A 22,655-nucleotide genomic window follows, 5' to 3' on the forward strand; every position below is an offset into this window, starting at 1 on the left:
ATAGTGGTAACATGTTACACAGTATGAAATAAAAGTTATGAATAAACCCAAGTTATTTCATGATGTGGTTTCAATGGGTGGAAACGGGGCTGTTAACAATGGATGTCCAATATTTTAAATTGTCATTGCATGGGCACCTATATGACATGAACCTATATAAAATACAAGATGCAGAAAACAGGTTCCAGGCTAGCTTTAGAACACCCACATTGTCTCCTTTATGAACATCAATTGGCATTATGACTAAGTTGCAGTAGACACAATGGCCATTTTATGCCATTTTAGTCCACAATTTGTCCCGGTGGAACGTCCACCTTCCATGAAAATCATATGGGTTGTATATTAGAAAATAATACTGTAAGGCATCTAGATTGGGTCAGCAGATAAAGTCTGCAGGTTCAAATGTCAAAGGTGCCACCGAGCAAGGTACACACTACACACTGAGGAAAGAAAGAATGTGAAGTGATTGTGAAACACTGCTGCACAGCACGCAGTGACACAACGAAATGTATCCTCTGCTTTTAACCATCTCCCTTGGTGAGCAGTGGGCAGCCATGACAGGCGCCCTTGGAGCAGTGTGTGGGGACGGTGCCTTGCTCAGTGGCACCTTGGCGGTTTGGGATTTGAACCGGCAACCTTCTGATTCATTTTTCAGTCTGCAGTTTTCCAGAGCCTCTTACAATCAGCACAATACCACAGCAGTTACTCATCAGAAAATAAAAATTCGAGATGAAGATCATGCTAGCAAAGGTTACTACAGTGTGAGTTAAGCGCGACAAATGTCGCGTACAGAGGAGCTACACTCGAACTCGTCCGAATGTAGGCCTCTGTGGCGCATCCTCCATCCGGGAACTCCGTGAGCGGAACGCATTCGACTCGCGTCCCACGTTGCACGTCGGAGTGACGGACACATGGGATCCAAACAGCCACGTAGTACCCGGGAGGAGAGCCTCTGAAAGGTTGGCGTATTTTTTTTTTTTTTCGTTTTTGCCACTATTTTAAATATGTGTGCTTGTCGTTGTCCTACGCTCAGCACCTCCGTACACGGCGTAGCAATTAAACGCGGTCACGTTGCGGTTTCAACTTGGTAATAAATTCCTGCTTTAGGGAATCAGGCAGCCTGAACAGATTGGGCCATAGGAAAAAGAACCTTACGTTACCTTAGCTTTAAAAAAAACACGAACGTATAAAAAAAATAAACCCAGGAAGAGGGAATGTATTTTTTTATATTGAAACGTGCGCTTTTCCGCTATCGTTTTAACTGGGGTTTGTTCGTGGCTAACCTGTTAGCCAGCTAGCCAGCCGTGGCTGGGACAGCAGGAACATGCGGGGAACTGCAGCTAAATATTACAGCTCTGCCGTCATCCTGGTCTGTGTAAAGGCTCCGCTCGGCGACCTGTGGGGAATTGTGTAGCAGCGTCAGGGGAGCAACTGGTGTCGTGTCCATTTTAAATGTCCATTGAATACCTTGATGCGTTGTACATTGATATGAAGTGGCATGCATTTAGCGTCGTGCTGCGTTATTCCCCGGAAGTGTCCAAATGGATTTTGGAGAAATATCTGCATGTGAATTATAGTGAGATGCAGTGATATTTGATACGCGTATAAGTGTAGTTAATTGCCATATTTTGTCATTTTAGGTATCACCTGTGGAATCTTGGCTAAATCTCTCTAGCATTTTGTCAAATTTCATCATGATCAGAGTATGTTCTGAAGTAGTGAGTTGTCACTAGGCCACCCTCAGTTTTCCATGGGCTTTAATGGGGCGTCCTCTGAGCCTCTAAACCTGTGGAAAAGAGCCATCTGGAATTTGCCACAACAATGGAGTCCAGTCCCCGCCAGGTGCACCCACTACTACAGTCCAAAGACAGCTGTGCAGGTCCGGCGCCAAGTTCCAGCGCTGCCGCTGAGGACATGTCCAATGGTAAGATTGCTGTATAATTTTTTCCATATATTTCATATATTTTGTCGTATATTCCACATGCTCATTTCCTGCTTATGACTAATCTACAAAGGAAGTACCGTTTGCTAGCTACACCCCCTCTCTTCAGTTATTCTTATTCTGTTATGATTTTGACAGAGACCTCATCATTGCATTCCTGTCTCTGAAGTTCTGTGGCGGGGAAAAAAAACTATAATTGATTATTGTTTCTACATATGTTACATTGAACATTTTTATCATAGATTTTTCAGCACCTCTTGCTCTGTCATTGTCTATACATGTGCTGCATCCCATAGTTGTGGAGCCTGTTTGACCTGTTCAATGAACAAAACTTTTTCTCTTCAATGGTGAGTTGTTATTATTGACTTGCGCCTCATTGCATCCCACAGGTCCTGTAAGGATGGACATGGTGCCAAATGGAGGAGGACGGGTGGAGGCTGAGGGAGCTGAAGGGGACTGGCCCTCAAACGGCCCCCTGCTTCTGTCCCCCCCTCCTCAGACCAAAGAGCCATCCCCAGGTGTGGCCGCTTTCCATGACAGCCTAGAGAAGTCTGAGGGAGCTTTTGCTGAGGGGGTTCACAAGGGTGATGCATTGCAGTCACTCAGAATAAGTATACCTATGCAGGAGACAGAACTGTGTAAGCATACAGCGATTCAGTCCGTTAAAGCCCCACCCTATCCTGCTGCTTTTCCCGCCATGTGTTTTAACCCTTAGTTTTTTGGGGATTGATGAAGCTTGTTGTAACATCCCCTCCCCAAACCCCTGGTTTTGGTGACCTTGCTTGTCTTGCTTTTGAGGATTAGTGGAGTGAGTTTTTGTTCTTTTTTTTTTTCCTCCTCTCTCTCTCCCAGTTTGAAGATTATTTGTAAAATTTAAATTGGATTTGCTAAGTTAAATACAATTGGAATGGCTGTATTTGCATGTTTCGGTGGCGAGGATGATCTTAACGTGAAGTGAAGTGATTGTCCTTGTGATGCACAGCACACTTTTATAATTCGTGTGGGCGATCTGGTGTTCTGTGTCATTCCAAACTAACAAAAAAACAACCCACGCTGTATGGCTTTTCACTAACATGGTACACAGGGAATGAATGGCTCTAGCAGAACTGGTTTCTAGCATGAACCATTATGAACCAATTTATAGACAATGAAGAACCATGAAGAAGGAAAAAATAAAACCTCTGCTTATATGACTGACAATGAATGACAATGCACTTCTGTAGCTTCCCAAGAGCCATCCCTGGAGATGGAGAATGAGGAGAGAATTCGCCTGGAGGCTCGTCGGCGCTTAGAAGAGCAGCTTAAGCAGTACAGGGTGCAGAGGCACAAAGAGAGGGTAAGTGACCTCAGTCAGTCATTTAGTGTCATCCATATGTCTTAACCTGCAGGAATTTGAAAATAAAATTCAACACCATGGGGTGGTAGTAGCCTAGTGGGTAACACACTCGCCTATGAACCGGAAGACCCAGGTTCAAATCCCGCTTACTACCATTGTGTCCCTGAGCAAGACACTTAACCCTAAGTTGCTCCAGGGGGGGACTGTCCCTGTAACTACTGATTGTAAGTCGCTCTGGATAAGTGCATCTGATAAATGCTGTAAATGTAAACAAAGAATAAGTATGACAAAATGAAGTTTTCTGTGCTGATTATGGCTCACTAAATTGCAACTACATTTCGGATCATTTTCATGTTTTCAGTTAATTTTAGCAAAACAGATCACCATGTTTGTACAAACTTGCCATCCATGTTCTGTAACTACATCTTGAGTGGGATTTGTATTTATGTATGTATTTATTTATTTATCTATTTTGCTTGGCTTTAGTCCCATCGCTCCACGCCAAAAAGCCGCCTCTTCAGTACTCTGGACCCGGAGCTTATGCTTCATCCTGAGGGTCTCCCAAGAGCTAGCACTGTTGCTATGACCAAGGAGTATTCGTTCCTTCGGACAAGTGTTCCAAAGGGCCCTAAACTTGGCAGCCTGGGCATTCCACCTGCCAGGGAGAAGAAATCAAAGTCGTCACGCAAAATCCACTCGCTGGCCGACTTCAGGACTCCCGAGACTGGGGTTCATACCGTGGAGAATTCTGCAGACTCCTCCTTTGCCTCTGTGCATTCCACCATAAGTTCCGTTTCCACTGTGTCGGAAATCAGCCTGTCATCTGAGACCGCAGAAATTTTGCTTGAATCGTCTCTGCCCATTAAGGACAATGTCTCAGAGGTGGATGGAAGTGAGACCGGAACAAGACAAGATGGTAACGACAGTGACAGCTCGTCGTACAGCAGCGTATCTGCCGCAGGATCCTTCAGAATGCTGTCGGCCGTCGTGGGTCGGCAGAAGGCACCATACACGGTCAACGGTAGGGAGATTGCCCCTGATGAGGTCGGCCAGTTCCCCTCCCTGCAGGAGGTTCTACAGGCTGCCACTGAGGAGCAGCAGCTGGCGGACCTCGAGCAGGAGCAAGAAGGCAGCATTGAGCCCCGGAGCCGAAGGGACAGCTTTTCCAGCAGGTAGGTAATCTCATTGTGTTACGAGTCTGGAAACTTTGGAGTATAGCATCGTGACTCCATCTGTTTTGTGGGTTTTTGTAGTGTGTCCTTAGGCAGTTCAGTGATGGGAACCCATGATGAAATGCTGCAAGTTCTGAAGGAAAAAATGAGGCTGGAAGGCCAGCTTGAGTCACTGTCTTCTGAAGCCAACCAGGTATCTTGCAGACCAAAATCCTGAAGATCTCCTCAGAATCTTAACATTTTAAAATTGCTTACAATGCTTTTTTTTTTTTTTCTTGCCAGGCTTTGAAGGAGAAGACTGAACTCCAAGCCCAACTGGCCACAGTGAATGCCCAGCTGCAGGCTCAGGTGCAGCAGACCCAGACCAGCCAGGAAAAGCAGAGCTCCCTTACTGCAGAGGTGAGCACCCTACGACAGAATTGCTCCCAGCTTGAGCGAGCTATGGTGGAGCTACAAGGAAACCTGGAGACTAAGAACGCCAGCTTGGCGTCTCTTGGAAATGATCTGCAATTGGCTGAGGAGCAGTACCAGAGACTCATGGGGAAAGTGGAGGAAATGCAACAGGCAGTACTGTCCAGAGACACGACGGGTGAGTGAGCGCATCTTCATAATTTTTTTTGTGCTGCATCTTAAAATTTAAATAAAGTTGACTTCTTTAAATAAAGTTGACTTCTGCTTGGACTGTAGTTGAGCACTTGCGGCAGCAGATGGGAGGACTTCAGTCGCATCTACAGCAGGTTCAGTTGGAGCGCAGTGCGCTGCAGAGCAAGCTGAAGACCTCGCAGGCCGAGATCGATTCGCTGCAGCAGCTCCGACAGTGGTACCAGCAGCAGTTAGGGTTGGCTCAGGAGGCCAGGGTTCGGCTCCAGAGCGAAATGGTCAACATGCAGGTGAGTATGGTGCACGTGATTTTAAGTGGTCTTCAGAAAATCGCTCTGTTTATTTATAAAAGATGTGTTTTGTGTTCATTTAGACTGGCCAGATGACCCAGATTGGTGTCTTGGAGAACTTGAAGCTGGAGAACGTAACATTATCTCACCAACTTACAGAGACAAAACATCGCTCCATCAAAGAGAAGGAGCGGATTGCTGTACAGCTCGAGACCATAGAGGTCTGCACAGTTTTTTTAAAATTGTCTTGAATTAACAAAAAAAACTCAAACTCCCAGTAGTTTTGAACTTTAGTTCTTGCCTTCGTCAGGTGGACATGTTGACGCAGGAGGCCACTATAAAGCAGATACAGGATGCCAAGACCATGGTGGAAGAAGACCTCCAGCACAAGCTGGATGAGTTTGAGTCTGAGCGTGAGCAATTGCTCAAATTGGCCAACATGGCCACGTCCCTAGAAAGGGAATTGGAGCAGGTACATTAATCACACTCAACTGGTTTGAAATCATCTGGATTATGGCACCCCTGTCATGTTCATTGAGACTATATTATATGAATATAATTGCTACATCTTTAATTTGTTGGTCATTTTAACATGAGTTAACATATTGCCCTAATAAAGAGATGTTTTTTTCCCAAGATGAAAAGTTGAAAAAGAGGTGTCGTTATGCTATTTTGTCATGGCGTGTAGGTCAAGCTGACTTTGTCCCAGAAAGACGCACAGCTGGAAGCCCTTCAACAGGAGCACTTGGAGCTGATGAAGCAGCTGACCAGCACTCAGGAAAGTCTTCATGCCAAAGAGTTGTCTTTCAATCAGCTTGAGGCCCGTTACCTTGAGCTGGAAGCCCAACTGGCAGAGCTGCAGACAGAGGCAACCTCTAAGGACGATGCCATCCATTTCCTGCAAAATGAGAAGATTTTGCTGGAGGTTGCCTTGCAGGCGGCGCGGGCTGACAAGAACCAGATTGATGAGGGGACGCAGAAGCTTGGTGAAGAGGTGCTGGTTGCAGCTGATGTTCTGGACGAGCTTAGACAGGAGGTTCAGGTCAAAACCTCTCAGGTGATCTTTATCTAATTGATAAACAGTGTTTTCTTTTTCTTCATGAAGTCATCATTGAAATGTAAGAAATTTGTATTTTCCTGTCCTTTTCAAGATTGAGTCTTTGCAGCAGGAAAACAGCACTTTAAAGAAACAAGCCCAGAAACTGAAGGAGCAGTTTACCCAACAGAAGGTTTGCATCCTCTGTCCCACCTTTGCTATACACGCCTTCTCATATCACACCCTGTTCTCCTAAGATGTTGCGTTCATCCGCATACCTCAGGTCATGGTAGAAGCCTATCGGCGAGATGCCAGCTCCAAAGACCAGCTGATCAGTGAGCTGAAGGCGTCAAAGAAGCGGCTGGTGTCTGAAGTGAGGGACCTGAAGCAGGAGCTCCTGAAAGTGGACGGGGAGAAGAAGGGTATGGAGCAGGAGCAGGCGAGGCTGCACAAGGAGGTTGAGAGGGTACAGCAACAGATGAACATTCTGGAGGCACATCTTCAGTCTGTGCAGGCCGAACGAGACCACCTTGACACCCAAATACAGGTGCGGGCTTGTTGTACAGAAGAATCTCTTCAGCCTATTTCTAGCTCTCTTGTCATTGGTGAGAGTCTTGAAGAGAGGGAGCGGGTAAGAATGTGTTGGTGAAGATGATGGGGGCGGATGGGTGATGTCATAAGCTGTTTATATAGACTGAGGCAAATTAACATTTCGGTTTTCCCTTGGGTTTCCTTACATAGTGTGCTGTTTTACTGAATGGATTTTTTTCTGGATTCAGTCACTACAGTTTGATCAGAGTCAGCTAGCTGCTGTGACCGAGGAGAATGAGGAATTGAAGAAACGTCTTGAACAAATGCAGGATGAAGCCAAAAAGTGAGTAGGGCTATAGATGTGACTTTAATACTGTGCTTAACATTTTTATTCCATTTCCTCATTACAATAAGTCACACCTTTCAGGGCAATCACAGAGCAGAAGGTGAAGATGAAGCGACTGGGAACTGATTTGACCAGCGCCCAGAAGGAAATGAGAGCCAAGCACAAGGCATACGAGAGCGCAGTGAGCATTCTGAGCCGTAGGCTTCAGGAGGCACTGACTGAGCAGGAGACAACCGAGGCTGAGCTGGTCAAACTCAAATCCCAAATCACAGAAGGGGGCAACAACCAGGCATTGCAGGTAGCACTTGAGACAAGTCACAGTTGAGTTGATTTACACCACGAGTGATGCTGTATTTGAATGTATGTACTTTACATTTCAGGAGAAAGTGGAGAGCCTGCAGTCTGAACTTCAGTTGGTCTCCCAAAGCAAAGCCATGCTGGAGAAAGAGCTACAGGAGGTCATCTCACTCACCAGCACAGAGTTGGAGGAGTACCAAGAAAAGGTTCTGGAGCTGGAGGATGAAGTAAGAACAGGCTGAGATTTTAAACAGTGGATTGTAAACACTATTATGTCTACATGTCACATACATTTCTTTATAACACGTTTGATGTCCTATGTCTTGTACATTTGCTTTTTTTTAATTGTAGGTCGATCTAGAATTAGCCTGTAAATACAGTTTTAACTTTTTTACTTCCAAGGTTTTGATGTGGGTTTCTGAGTGGGCCGTAGGTGAACATAATGTAGGTCGTTGAGTGGGTTAGATGTGCAGAATCTAACAGGTTTGATGAAATTGTGCGCAGCTGCAAGAGTCCCGGTGTTTTAAAAAGAGGATACGTCGACTGGAAGAGGCCAACAAGAAGCTAACGCTGGAGCTGGAGCATGAAAAAGGGAAGCTAGCAGGACTGGGGCAATCCCATAGTGCACTGAGGGAACATGCCAACATCCTGGAGGCTGCATTAGCTAAGAGGGAGGCAGATCTGGTTCAGCTTAATCTTCAGGTATGACGGTCGATGTGACATGCCTAATTTGATAGCTAAAGGGTTGAACATTTGTTCATGTCAATTTCTGCAGCTATTAGAATATTTGTGCAAATTGCTCACTTTTTTTTTTTACTGATTTATTCTTTTAACATTTGCTTAACATCACTTAAATGAATGATGTTTTTTAAAAAATGAACCCAGTTTTGTGGAACCGTTAATCTTGTTGACAAGGGAGTCTTGTCAAAGTTTGGACTTTTTGGTAGCACTGCCTGGATCTATCTCTCTTGTACATCATAATAAAATAAGATAAATTAAAACTGTTCTGGCAACCGATATTGTCTGTTGGCCACTACTATTTAGTTGGGGCAAAGTAATAGCATCGTTGCATGACACTGTTGTGACCTGCTATTTTGCCTTCAAGGTACAAGCTGTTTTAAAACGTAAAGAGGAGGAGGACCAGCAGATGAGACAGCTTGTCCAGACGCTGCAGAATTCCCTGGAGAAGGAAAAAGCCAAAGTGAAGAACTTAACAGAGCAGGTGAGTAGCGCTCAGATACTGAATCTTCCATATGTTCAACTGATTGTGCATTATACACGGATAAAATGTTTGTAATGTTACTAGGCCAGAAATGAAACACATTGCATTGGGGGTATATATTGTGGGTTTTGCATCATAGGTGGCTGAGGCTAAGATGGAGGCAGCTCACAACCGAAGGCACTATAGGGCAGCCATGCTGGAACTGAGCGAAATTAAAAAGGACCTGCAGGCTAAAGAAGAGTTGCTGAAAGCTCTGCAGAAAGAGGCCCATAAACTCAGGTCAGCCTCAGCATTTGTGAGCAAGATTGTGCTAATTTTTATGTATTTATTTTGAATTTCAAACATAATTTTTTTAAATTTTTTTTATACCTTTCAGAACTCAGGATGAGCAGCGTTCTCAGGAGGTTTCCCAGTTTCAGGAGGAGCTGTCTGAGGCCCACAGTCAGCTGCACATTTTACAGAAGCAGCTGGATGAGCAGCTCAATAAACAGCCTGTTACCGTTCAGGAGGTACCGCATATTTGTTAAAAGGCTGGGTGGCAGATGGCTTAATGCAGGGGTGTCAAACTCGTGGTCCACGGGCCATGTCCCGCGAGATCATTTTAAATATTATTATTATTATTATAGCCTGGCGATAGGAATTACTGATAACACACAAACAACAGATCCCATAATGCAGTGCTTCAGTTGCCTTGCCAAATGTGATCTTTAAACTGCACCTGAATCTGTACAGGAGCAGTTTCCAAGTTGACTGGTTGACCATGTACGGAGGACGCTCAATTTGTCAGCAAAGTCCCCAATGCATTATGGGATCTCTAGTTTGTGTGTTATTATTGCTTCATATCGATTCGCCATAATAATACATCCGTATAAAGTTTGACACATGTGGCTTAACTGATGTTCTTTTCCCGGGATACCAGGTGGAAGACCTGAAGTGGGAGGTGGAGCAGCGGCAGCGTGAAATCGAGACACAGAAGCAGCAGTTGGACATGGTGGAGCAGTGTAGCCGTAGGGAGTTTGATGGCCTCCAGGACACACTGCAGGTACCTGAATCAATGGAGGAACCTTAGAAGTGCAGATCATGTGTGTTGAATCTATTAATACTGAGCACATTCACTCTTTTCAAGCCTAGGTGGTGCCACTTTTCACGTTTCACAACATTGTTCACAAATGTGCTTTTCCATGTGTGTCTAGCGAATCAAGGTGGAGCTTGAGATGGCACAAGAGGAGCTCACCAGTACCAGGAAGGACAAGTTCATGCTGCAGGCTAAAGTAGTAGAGCTGAGAAATACCATGAAGACAGTGTTGCAGCAGAACCAGCAGCTCAAGATTGACCTCAAACAGAGCCGTCTGAGAAAGGTCGGCCAGAGCTAACATGCCTGTAATATCATTGAGTATAACTTATGTTCATATAATTGAAAGGACACCACCTTAATTTTTTGCAGCGAATGGAGCTGAAGACAGATTCCAACCCCATGACTCCAGTGAAGATCCCAGACTGCCCTGTACCAGCCTCCCTGTTGGATGAACTACTTAAGCCGTCAACTTCAGTCAATAAAGAACCTCTCAAGAATCTACATAACTGTCTGCAGCAACTGAAGTATGCATAAACTTGGGTTCTCATAGGCCTGTGTTTGATCAAAATTTGAAATTCATTAGAAAATGAAAGACTATTCCCTTTTCAAGACTCATTAAACATTGTTTTGACTTCTTATCAAACACTGTACTTCCTACTTTGTCTAATCTGATGGCAGTACTATAATTACCTGAGCTAGATTCTGCTTAATGCAGAAGATTGTTTTGCCATTCTGGACTCATAGTTTGTCAATCTGTGCAGGCAGGAGATGGACAGCCTTCAGAAGCAGATGGAGGAACACACAGTCACTGTGCATGAGTCCATGACATCCTGGGCCAACAGCGAGAAGCTTTCTGAACTGGGAGTCCATGACAACGGATCCAACTCTGTCGTTAATCAGGAAGGGAATGGCGATGTGGAGGAGGCGCATCTATCATAGAACGTACTAGTCATTCAGAGACACTGTGCTGAGGAATAGGGTCTTACCTACTTGGGCACTTTTGAGCACCCCTGGTTGAATTTTTGTTTTTCGTCCCCTCTAACCACCAACATTTGGTACAGCCCCAAAATTTATTTGGTTGAGTAATTGTGTATAAAGAATACACACCACAGCTTTATACTTATATGATTTATTTTTATTTTATCTTTGTTTGTAAATGTTTTATTTATATTTTGAGAAAGTTGATCATATTCTTTAACAAAAAAATTAGGGATTCATCCCAATAACCTGGGATATGTTAGAGGGCTTTGCAACACATTACTGTTACGTAATATGTTTCTTTCTTTCTGTCTCACTGTTGTTTTTGGATTTTAGCACTTTTTGATCATGATCTCTGTCAGGGGTTAATGCAGGGGCTTTGGTGTTAATGGTTTCCTGGCTCAGGAGGCCAACAGAAGCTGATCTGTTCTTCCATTTCTCTGTGCCTGTGAATGAGCAAATCCACTCATTCGGTTTTGCCACCCAACCAACATCTGAATATGTGTGCCTGAGGTCCCAGACTGCTCTGGCCAAAGCAGAGCATGCAGCATGCAGATTTGCTGTTTGAATCAAACCTTTCTGAATTTGTTTCCTTGTAACAAAGGGCACTGCCCTTGCACAAATTTGAAATGTATGGCGTATATTTTACTCCCCCTTGTTTTGAGAATGTGTTTGGTTCCTGAAACCACATTACGTTCGAGTTTGTGTGCATTGAACTGTTATTTTCAGTTGTCAGTGGAGTTTCTGTACTTTGGGTAAACTTTTGTTTCTGTTAAGGAGAGTGTTGTGAAATGTGCAAAAGATGCATTGTCTAACTGTAAGATCTGATCAGTGTTGTATATGAGTGATCCTGTCCAATGTTGCACAACAAATGAAATGAAATCTAACTTTCAGGGAGAGGACATTGTACAATGTTTATGCATAATGTTTCAGATTGAGAGGTTTTCCTTCTTATTGTTACTATTTAAGAACATTTTTACTTTTTTTCTTTATTTACATATTCAGCCTTAATTACTAAAGACAGTTGTGATTTTAATATATTGATGAGAAATGCAGTTACTGTTTTAAGCCCTATGTATGTATTGTGCCCTGTAATCAATGGTGTAATTGGGGAAAGTATTAAGAAGGTACTGAAGGAATACTATAACAAAAGCAATCCAGTCGTAGTTAAGGACTGTATCATATCTTGCTGTATATATCAATTTTATGCTTGAGACTATGGCAATGTAAAAAGACTTGCATCTGGATATACTTCTGAGATTACTGCTGCTTACCAAACAGTAGAAGAACTGACTGTGACATTTAATTAATAACCAAGGTTTAGAAGAGAAGGTAACTAACTTTAAAATGTAAAAAAAATGTTCAAAGGCTTATCAAATGTAAAATTTACGTTTTATATGTGTTTGGTGGGTAATTACGAATCTGTTACAGGCTTTTGTTTGAATTTCTAACCAAATAATTCAACTGTGTAAAACTTATCTGTTTTTATTCTGTTCATTTGAAGGGGGAAGAAGGCTGCAAATAAGATTGTCTATTATTTAAGAGTTCTGGGGATAGATTCTTGTAACTATCTTATATAAATGCACAATTTCATTGACCATGTGTTGTAGCTCCTTGCTGAAGTCGGCTTCACATTGCGACACGCGAACTGTTAGATCATGAAAGTTTTAACGCAAAAAAGGCAAGGGGGGAAATGGCTGTGGTAGCTTTTTATAGCTGTTGTCCAGCCGTTGTGGACAGTGAACGAGGCCACGCACGACAGAACCGACTTTCTCACGCGTCCTCAGGTTTTCCTGCCCATTTTCAGTCAGGCACCGAAGCCTGCTACCTGCGAAGGGGGCCTTCCTCGGTTCATTTTGAAAGCGTCGCGGTGGATGAAGGTGGCGAGAAGCAGAAAGAGGAGGTGGGCGTATAGACGCGGTTTAACAAGTGTGTTCAAATATGTCGCTTCTTTACTGCCGTGCACAAAGTTTGCAGAATTAAAAACCAAGTACAATAGACACCAGAGTTAAATATCCAGGGCTGGTCGGCTGCCCCGCTTTGTGGCAGCCTTGGCTAGCTAGTACCGCGGCTAGCGGACGCTGCCATTATCTTGCCTGACTTTATTTGAGTTGGAAAATTGGTCGTTTGGGATTTCGCGATTCACGTTCCAATTTACGTACGATGCGTGACAGCCATTTTCAACACTCGGCCAATTGTTTTTTTTTTTTTTTTTTTTGGGGGGGTAGCTGGAAAGAATGTAGGCTTACTGTGATGGAATGAATACGTACGGGGAGCCATCTGACAACACGAATTTATCAGTGTGATAATGTGAGGATAGCAATCCTTGTCCGGTGTTGGGCATTCCGACTTTTTTTTTCTATTTCTTTTTTTAGTGATCCGAATCTTTTAGCCTCAGTTCATTTTTATACTCTTGTTTATTCGGATTGCTTCAATTCAGGCGCCGGTAATGACCATGGCTGCTAGCATACATGTTTTAAAACACGTTTACACATTATCGCAATCGCCAATTCCATGCTAAGGTACGCTATACGTTAAGAAAACGACTCGTCCTTCGGGTTTCACGAGTTCATTTAATTGAGCCGTTTAGAAAGATTCGTTCTTTATACTAAGGTTATCTTGACCAGGCGCTCCCATCGTGCCGCCCGATCACGGAACGATGTCTATTTTTAATGATCATATACACCATTTCCTGCACATTCTGACTCCAGTGACATTGACAAGAGTTTAATTATTCGTCGACCGTGGGGAGGGAAATACATTTCCTTCGCTTCCTGTGCTCGAAGATGATAAACTGTGAGCCCTCCCTTTCGAAGTGCGCATGCGCGTAGCTGCTTGTAAACAATGAGACCGTTCCAGACTGTGCAGAGCATTGTGTCTGAACAACGTTATCTTCAATAAAAAAAATAAGACACGTTTCATCATGAGTATCGCCTATTAAGCTACTCCATGGTAAGTCACGCCACGCGATTCAGCTCACTCGCTGTCACCTCGCTCACTTTGGGTGTCAGCAGCGCTTCCGTCACGCAGGGAATGGCAGATGGCTAAAATCACCGAAAAGCTGTGGCTTGGGCGTGACAGGGTCAAATTCTGGAGGGTAGTTTGTTTCTTCTGAGGGGTTGATGTAGTCCCAGTTGATTTAGTACCGATACGTGCACCATGTCACAGTTTGCACACTTTTTTTTCCTCTTTTCGCAGCTCTTTGATTTGTCCTTTCTAATTTAAATCGTTGATTGTAATGTCGGAAACATGAGTTTTACTATTAATGTAATTTCTGTAATTTAGTTGTTCACGTGTCTGCTGCTCATTGGAGTTTTCGCCTCAATTTCTTTGCATTTGAATGTTAATTTTAAGGACTAAAAGTTGTACTAATATACAATACTAATATAAAGAGAATGTGAAACGTGTTTTTTTTTTTTTTTTTTTAACCTGCTTGCAGTTGAAATGGACATGCAAATACTCAGATCATGCTTTTCATTTGTCAGGTAGTTGCAGTATGGAGGCAATCCTGTGCAGGCTGCAGGGCCTGAGTGCAGACGAACTGCGGGAGGAGATTCTCAAAGCCAACCTGAAGTGCGGCCCCATCACAGCCACCACCAGGGCGATCTTTGAGAGGAAACTGGCCCGTGCTCTGTTGGAGGGGGACGGCGGTGTCTCAGAAACAGACAGCAATGGTGGGCAAACCAATTCCCGTGAAGCCACTGGAGTGTCCGAGTTGGAGCTGGCCAAATGCTATGTGCCACATGCCACATCTGCAGCCCCTTCGGGGGCAACGTCCTGTGAGGAAGGTGACTTTGGTTATGGTATGGGACTCAATCCGCCTGAGGAGGAGGCTTTGATGGAAAAGCCAGTGGTGTCTGACTGTATAAGTGTTAAAGAACGTCAAGCAGGTGGCCAGACTCCGGCAAAGTCCACACAGGCCTCACCACCTTTCTTCTATGGCGTATGTCCACTGTGGGAGGATGTGCTGACCAGGAATGGTAAGATTCCAAAAAAGACTATTTTTTTCAGAAAAGAGTCTTGGTGATGTGAGCATAGAGCATCGCAGTGTTCTTTATTACACTATTAACATATTGCCATGTAGTGGCAATTTAAGTAAATGCATTGTGTTCATATTATAATACTTCTTTATATTGAAAACTTTGCTTGAAGAATGTTTTGTATCTAAACACCAGCAGTGACACTGAAATGGTAGTAGGGGGTCTGTATTGTGTCACTAGGAATGTGTCAGGCACAACAGTATTGATTCTTGCACACTTCACTGCTACAGCTGGCTGAAGAGTGGTCAAATGCTGCCCTGCCAGCTACTGTCTGAAACCAACCTCAGTATTGGTTCAGTAAATTTACAATTCAATTCCATAATATGTGTTAATAATGTAGAAGCATGAAATGTATGAATGTAATGCTGAAAAAGGAAGGGTCCAGGTTCAGTGCCTTGAAGTACCTCTGTCAATGCTAATGATATTTCATAACTTATCTCTCTCTTTTTTCTCTTTTCTTCCCTGAAGAAAGAGCGCATGTGTACACTGATAAGAAGGAAGCTCTGCAGGCAGTGAAAATGATGAAGGGGGCTCGGTTTAAAGCCTTCAACAAACGAGAAGATGCTGAAAAATTTGCCAAAGGGATCTGTGATTACTACCCATCTCCCAGCAAAACCACACCATGTGTGTCTCCTGCCAAATCGGGCACCTTCTGCAGGGGTGAGTAGAACATAATGTTGAGTGATGAAAATATTTCTATTGACAAACGATAGATTCCACCAGTGTAGGTAAATAAGCACAAATAACCGTCTGAGCTTGATTTAGGCTGTCTGTCCCTCCCTTCTCATCCAAAAACAGACAACAGTTCAGTCTCTGAGGCAGACACAATCAATAGAGAGCGGGCCAACAGCTTCAAAAGCCCACGCACACAAGACCTCACGGCTAAGCTGAGGAAAGCTGTGGAGAAGGGTGATGAGGTGGCCTTTTCTGAGCTTATTTGGAGCAATCCACGCTATCTCATTGGCTCAGGGGACAATCCAACTATAGTCCAGGTGAGCCCAGGTTATTGGTCTCTCCATTTGTAATTCCACATTATTAAACTCTGTCCTTGTGTTTGTAATGGAATTGTCATACAGCACCCATCTTCTGTGTCATTCCTTAATTGTTGAGAGTGCTCAAGAAATCGTATAGATCTGTGAACGTGTCTGTTTTCCATTAATATAAATGGTCTCTATGCTTCTACTGTTTGACATATGTCTTGTAAAACTAATATGACAGTGATGGACTGTATCAGTATTTCAATGCCGGTCTTGGACACAAATCATCAGGCTCCTCTGTTTATAAAGACATAATTATATACCGTGTTCTGCATGACACATGGAGGGTAGAAGTTGCTCTTTTTCTAGATACATATCACTACAGTGCAGTTCTTTCTTGTTGTATTATGTTACCTTAATCCTGAAGACTGGCCTTACTAACAAGCCCCAGTCTTAGAGCCTGTTTGAAAAGTTGTTGTCACAGTATAGCTGTTTTCATATGACTAGTGGTAGTGGTGGCCTAGCGGTTAAGGAAGCTGCCCCGTAATCAGAAGGTTGCCGGTTCGAATCCCGATCCGCCAAGGTGCCACTGAGCAAAGCACCGTCCCCACACACTGCTCCCCGGGTGCCTGTCATGGCTGCCCACTGCTCACTCAGGGTGATGGGTTAAATGCAGAGGACACCTTTCACTGTGTGCATTGTGTGCTGTGCTGCTGTGTATCACGTGACAATCACTTCACTTTTTTTTTTTTTTTTTTTTTTTTTTTAGTATCCATAGTTAAGAATATTTCTCTTTTTATTTTGTTAAAAAAAAAATTCTTGTAATTGCTTGAAATGGATTTGTGTTTACTCTGCCGTTTATAGGAGGGCTGTCGATACAACGTGATGCACGTGGCTGCCAAGGAGAACCAGGCAGGAACTGCTCAGCTGATTCTGGACACACTGGAGAACCCGGAGTTTATGCGGCTCATGTACCCGGATGACGAGGAGCCAATGCTTCAGAAACGCATCCGCTACATCGTGGACCTTTACTTGAATACTCCAGACAAAGCAGTGAGTAAATAATACCCACATTTCAACACAGGACATTTGGTGGCATTTCCATCCCATTCAAGGCAGCTGATTTATAATTAGCATTTATGTTGCAGAGTTTTGAGACCCCGCTGCACTTTGCATGTAAATTTGGCTGTCCGGAGGTGGTGAATGTTTTGTGCTCGCACCCTGATATTGACAAGAACTGCAGGAACAAGTATGACCAGAAGCCGTGTGACGTAAGTTGTCCTTACTATAAACAACCCCCCCTTTTCTTCATATTTTTATGTAACCTCAAGCTTTCTCCCTTCTTGGACAGGTCATCTGTGAGAGGAAAAACAAAACGTCTGAAGTTAAGCAGAAGATCAGTGAATACCTGGAAGGTGTGAACATTGACTGGTTTACAGTAATGTTTGTTGAAGTGATCTTCAATTACTGCCCTGATCATTACTTTTTTTTTCCCCCAAGATCGTTGTTATGTTCCCTTGCTGAGGGCGACAGACAACTCCTCACAGCCTGTGATTGGTGCTCCTTATTCACCCGAGGTGCTGGACACATTACCCCACATTCTGACCAGAAGTCCTGTGGACCCAGTAATGGCAGTTCGGGCTTTTGCTGGCCCTCTGAGTCCATCAAAGGTGATCAGTGGTAACAGTCCACTGCTTACTGACACACAACCCCACCAGTGTATATCTTAGAAAGTTATCATGAAGCTGATTGCTTTTAGGCATTGTCCATAATTGAAGCAAGTATAGATTGTATTAATTTTATCTTCACTATATACTTGGCCAGGCCGATGAATTTCGGAGAGCATGGAAGACTCCCCCTAGAGATCGAGCAGAGCACTTTCATCATATCCTGAAGTCTGATCCCGACCGAGGGGCTGAACGAGTCGGCAGGTTTGTGTTAAAATGAAGCAATTGAGTTTTTTGGACATTTTTGAAATTAACATTTTCGGTTCATGCCGTCATTCAACAGGGATCTTGCGCATGAGCTGGGCCATCCGTGGTCAGAGTACTGGGATTTCCTGGACAACTTTGCTGACCTCTCATCCGCCGAGGGCCTCCGGAAGCTAGAGGAATACTTGAGCAAGAAAGACTTTAGTGAGCGCAGTCACCAAGAAGCTGGAGAAAACGAGACCAGCAACCGCTTCAGAACTCCCTCTCCAGGTAGACTTTGGTATACTTCAGAGTTCATGTCGTGACCTATGCTGATATTATTGTTGCAATGGGCAGTGGTGGCCTAGCGTGTAAGGAATCAGACCTGTAATTGGTTGCCGGTTCGAATCCCTCACCAAAAAGGTGACACCGAGGTCCCCTTCAGCAGTCACCAAACACTGCTCCGTCGGCTGCTCACTAAGGTCATGGGTTTAATGCAGAGGACACATTTTGTTGTGTGCAGAAGTCCTGTGGGCCCAATAATGGCAGTTTGGACTTTTGCTGGCCCTCTGAGTCTATGAAAGGGGAACAGTGGTTAGTCCATTCAGTACATTCAGAACTCTACAGCCTGTTGCTCTTTCAGGTCCTCCAACAGTGAACTCCTCACTGTCCCACACCACCCTTGGTGGTAGGTCCATCAGTGTTATGGTCCCTTCAGCTCTGGAACTCTGCCACAGTCTGTCTATTTTCAAAACTGAACTCTTTTTGATTAACTTTTGTATTTTGTGTGAATATATGTGCATGTGTATTTTGTATGTGTACAAATGTGTGTTTGTTACAGTTCTTTATCCTAGTGACCATGGGAAGGTGCTTTATAAATTAAACATTATTATTGTTATTAGTAGTTGTATTAATTACAACAACAATTATAAATGTCTTCATTAGTGTTGGTGTATGTAACTCTGTTCCCCGGTCACCTGACTGTGTTTTTTGGGATGTTTTGTACAGGTAAACCAAAAAAGTTCTGCAACTCAATTTCGGTTGGAGCCTTTCTGGATGAGGGTGATGACATCAGCCTGGAGGAAATAAAGAACCGGCAGAATGCAGCGCTCACAAGCATCTCTGCCGTCAGTTCCAAGGACAGCCTGAAGGGGGCAGTAGGAGGGCTGGACTTCCACATCCTTCCTGTGTCACACAGTGCTGACCTCATAGAGGCAGCCGCTGAACAGGACCTGCTCTCCTCCAGTAAGGGCCTCCTCTCCTCAGCCAGCAAGAACGGCTTCTGTGCCCAAACGGGCATCGAGAGGACTCAAAACGGGGACAAGGTGTCAGCCCGGAACTCTTCTTCTTCCTCCTGCTTACTGTCACCTATGACCAACCTGATGATGGAGTTTGAGAGGATGTCCCTTCTGGACGATGTGGATAGTCAGCCCAGGGAAAGGAGGAGGAGTGGGGGATCAAGGCACCGGGATTCCCAGAGGGACCCGTACTCAGGGGACCTGGTCTCAGGGGTGGGTCGCCTGTCGCTCGGCGCTAAGGAAGACGCTGTGTTTGACAGAGGGAGCTTGGATCACAAGGAAAGGGGTGCATGGAGAATCTGCGAAAGGGACATACTGGACCGGGACATGGAGGAGCGCTCTAGCTCCAGTTCAGAGGAGTATTATTTGGCAGAGGAGAGTCTGGATGCTGCTAATGACAGGACTAAGGCCCCTGGTCTAGAGCGCGGCCTCTGTGCCAGGTCCAAATCTTGGGACCATGGTGGCAGAGATCTGAGTAGCAGCTCAGGGTCATCCAGCTCCTACAAGTCTGTAGACAGCTCACCAGACTTCATATTAAGGACCCCACCTCGTATTAGAAAAGGTCTTTTCATTAAGGGGTAAGCGCAGCCGTAATAATATTAAAAAACGAATTAAATTGTCAGTGAAATTGTGATGAATAATGCAAAATATTTGTTAAATATTATGTTTTAGACTGCATATTATAAAGCATTTAAGTGAAGCATTTGTGTGTGTTGTATAATTGCTAAATCATGACTGTAACTTGTCATGTAAAATTACACTAGAGCTGACACAAACTACTATAATGTGACGAATGGCAGATTATGAATTATTTCACAGTAGCTGTAATTGCTATACACATCTCAATATCTGTCACACTTGCTTTGTCAGGGATTTGCCAACCAAGGTGGATAGAGAGGTGCTGTCTGCGATCGAAGCCATAGACATTGATCCCCTGAAATATCCCAGCATTCATAAGTGGAAGAGCACAATTCAGTCATACTCCCCAAGTGAAATGCAAAGGTGGGTACACTTCTTGCCAACATATAGACTGTCTTATGTTCTCCATGTGACATCTTATGTCTTAAGAATTTTCTTGAATTTACCAGTACCTGATAACTGCTGGCTATAACTCTTTTTACCACCAGTTACAGTGCATACGTAAAGTATTCACAGAGCATCACTTTTCCCACAATTTGTGGTCACACCCCCCAGAAATCTATGCAGAACACCCCATAATAATGACAACGTTAAAGAAAATTACTATATTAAAAATAAAAATCTGACAAATTACATGTACATATGTATTCACAGCCTTTGCCGTGAAACTCAAAATTTAGCTAAGGTCCCTCCTGTTTCCCATGATCATCCTTGAGATGATTCTGCAGCTTAATTGGAGTCCAATTGTGGAAAAACAGCTGATTGGAAATTATTTTGAAAGGTACACACTGGACCATATAAGGTCCCACAGCTGACAGTTTATGTCAGTCCACAAACCAAGCATGAAGTCAAATGAATTTTCAGGATTATCTCGAGGCACAAATCTGGTGAAGGTTGTTGGGAAAATTTCTGCTGCTTAAAAGGTCCTAATTAGCACAGTGGCCTCAATCATCCGTAAGTGGAAGAAGTTCAAAACTACCAGGACTGTACCTAGAGCTGTCTGGCCATCTAAACTGAGCCATCGGGGAGAAGAGCCTTATTCAGAGAAGTGACCAAGAATCAGATGGTCACTGTCAGTGGTCCTCCTTGGACAGAGACAACCATCTCTGCAGCAAACAATCCATCTGTATGGTAGAGTGGCCAGACGGAAGCCACTCTTGGTAAAAAGGCACCTGAGGGACTCTCCTAGACCATGAGAAACTAAATTCTCTGGTCTGATGAGACACAGATTGATCTCTTTCATGTGAATAGCTGGCGTCATGTTTGGAGGAAACCAGGCACCGCTCATAACCAGGCAAAATACCATCCCTACAATGAAGCATGGTGGTGGCAGCATGATGCTGTGGGGATGTTTTTCAGCTGCAGTAACTGGCAGACTAGTCAGGATAGAGGGAAAGATGACTGCAGCATCTTTTCATCTGGATTAAAACCTGCTCCAGAGCGCTTTTGACGCTGTGATTTCTCTCTTTTATTAATACATTTGCCAAAACCTCAATTAAACATCTCACGTTGTCATTATGGGGTGTTTTAGTGTTGAATTTTGAGAAAAAAAATGCATTTAATCCATTTTGGAATACGGCTGTAACATAAAATGTGGAAAAAGATACGTGCTTTGAATACTTTCCAGATGCACTGTACTTCAAGGTGCAAAATGTCACTTGTGTGCCCTTCTGATTGGCACCTCTTTATGCACTTGATCAAGTGAAGCTTAATATGAAGCATCAAATCTATATTTCTAACCTGTCCATTTGATTGTTGGCAGATTTTTAATGACTTGTTTTGGTAGCACCAAAAGCCTAAAAAGCTTAACTGTACATAATTTATTTTTCTTTAGCTGGCCAACGCCAGCAGCAGGGAAGAATGTCCCCAGGGTTCACATGTACGCTTCAGGATCCCCACTGAGTGGCCTGGTTTCCCCAGTGAGCCGCTTCAGCCCCGCCCGACATGTAGGCTCGCCGGACTTCACCAGCCCGGGCCGCTACAGTCCAGCACACGCTAGCTTCATCCAGCGCCTTCGACTCAAGCATTTTGGAGATCACCCTATCTAAATGCTTGGAGGTCCTGCACACCTGACAACACAGGGGTTGCAGAATAGTTTGTCACATCAAAAATATGCACAAGTTTGTATTAATAGAGCTGCGGTACTTCGGTATATTACATAAAGTTTGGATGTGGTGTAGGTTTTTTTGTTGTTTTTAAAAGTCTCATTTACAGTGTATGTATGAGTGTGATGTCCAAAAGAAAGTAAATATATGATTATTTATTGTTCGTCATTAAGCCCCTGTGTCCACTAGCTTGGGAATCTTGAAAATGGTCCAGCCATTTAAAACAAAATGATTAACCAGAATAACAGCCTGAATGTTCAGTAACATGACAAGGAAGTCCCTTGTGGATTTTTTAACAGAAAATAGGATATGGCTGTGTGGAAAATAGGATTTAAAGAAAAAAATAATAATTGTAGCACAAAACAAAGTCTGGGTGTATGTTTTGTTTGAATAAACTGCCAGTTTTTATGTTATGATTATTTTTTATTTTTCACTTTAAGAATTGCCTTAATTTTCCGAAATGAGGGACCAGCCTCCAGTCCAGTCATGCCACAGCTGGTCTCCAAGTGGCCAGTCAGTGAAATATCTGTTTATTCCACTGTTTCTGTCACTGCTTTTCAGATGTCGTGATCAATGACTGGTGATTTCAGAACATCTAATGCCTCCCTGTTTTTTTAAATCCAATAAATGTGCTTATTTTGTAGATACCTGAATGTTTTTTTTACACGATTGCAAACTCCATGACATGCACCAGGCTGCAGCCATGTTAGTCATTCTGCCTAAAATTTTACAATTTTACATATTCCGGGTAAACGGTCAACAATGCTGTCCACCAGATGGAAGGCGAAAGGCTTAATGTCTGAAAGTTTCCTCTCATGAAGACTGGGAGCTAGAGGTAAACGCAAATGTGGCACATTTTAC

General features: G+C 43.7%; 2 protein-coding genes across 5 annotated transcripts; both read left to right on the plus strand.

Annotated features, from left to right (window-relative positions):
• The first annotated feature begins 827 nt into the window (after positions 1-827).
• On the plus strand, positions 828-11,718 carry golga3 (golgin A3). Of its 3 annotated transcripts, none has more exons than XM_028995878.1 (24): positions 828-959; positions 1,641-1,924; positions 2,332-2,580; positions 3,166-3,278; positions 3,765-4,450; positions 4,532-4,643; positions 4,733-5,039; positions 5,138-5,340; positions 5,424-5,561; positions 5,651-5,812; positions 6,029-6,397; positions 6,492-6,569; positions 6,660-6,923; positions 7,156-7,250; positions 7,335-7,551; positions 7,634-7,777; positions 8,055-8,252; positions 8,656-8,772; positions 8,912-9,051; positions 9,149-9,281; positions 9,692-9,814; positions 9,966-10,130; positions 10,217-10,371; positions 10,609-11,718. In XM_028995878.1, exons 2-24 carry the CDS (start codon positions 1,822-1,824, stop codon positions 10,784-10,786), a joined length of 4,449 nt encoding a protein of 1,482 aa, XP_028851711.1. In that variant the 5' UTR covers positions 828-959; positions 1,641-1,821; the 3' UTR covers positions 10,787-11,718. The 3 variants fall into 3 exon arrangements, with proteins under 3 accessions (XP_028851711.1, XP_028851712.1, XP_028851713.1); XM_028995879.1 differs by having other exon boundaries at positions 2,332-2,460; XM_028995880.1 differs by lacking the exons at positions 828-959; positions 1,641-1,924 and having other exon boundaries at positions 2,545-2,578.
• A 735-nt stretch (positions 11,719-12,453) lies between these two features.
• On the plus strand, positions 12,454-22,437 carry ankle2 (ankyrin repeat and LEM domain containing 2). 2 transcript variants are annotated; one of them, XM_028996149.1, is made up of 13 exons: positions 12,454-12,728; positions 14,311-14,805; positions 15,334-15,525; positions 15,664-15,857; positions 16,707-16,895; positions 16,991-17,113; positions 17,194-17,257; positions 17,343-17,512; positions 17,667-17,773; positions 17,853-18,043; positions 18,761-19,628; positions 19,921-20,052; positions 21,524-22,437. In XM_028996149.1, exons 2-13 carry the CDS (start codon positions 14,322-14,324, stop codon positions 21,735-21,737), a joined length of 2,928 nt encoding a protein of 975 aa, XP_028851982.1. In that variant the 5' UTR covers positions 12,454-12,728; positions 14,311-14,321; the 3' UTR covers positions 21,738-22,437. The 2 variants fall into 2 exon arrangements, with proteins under 2 accessions (XP_028851982.1, XP_028851983.1); XM_028996150.1 differs by lacking the exon at positions 12,454-12,728 and adding an exon at positions 13,655-13,777.
• Positions 22,438-22,655: the final 218 nt, after the last annotated feature.

The sequence above is a fragment of the Denticeps clupeoides genome, chromosome 11, assembly GCF_900700375.1.
Source record: "Denticeps clupeoides chromosome 11, fDenClu1.1, whole genome shotgun sequence".
NCBI classification, from domain to species: Eukaryota; Metazoa; Chordata; class Actinopteri; order Clupeiformes; family Denticipitidae; genus Denticeps; species Denticeps clupeoides.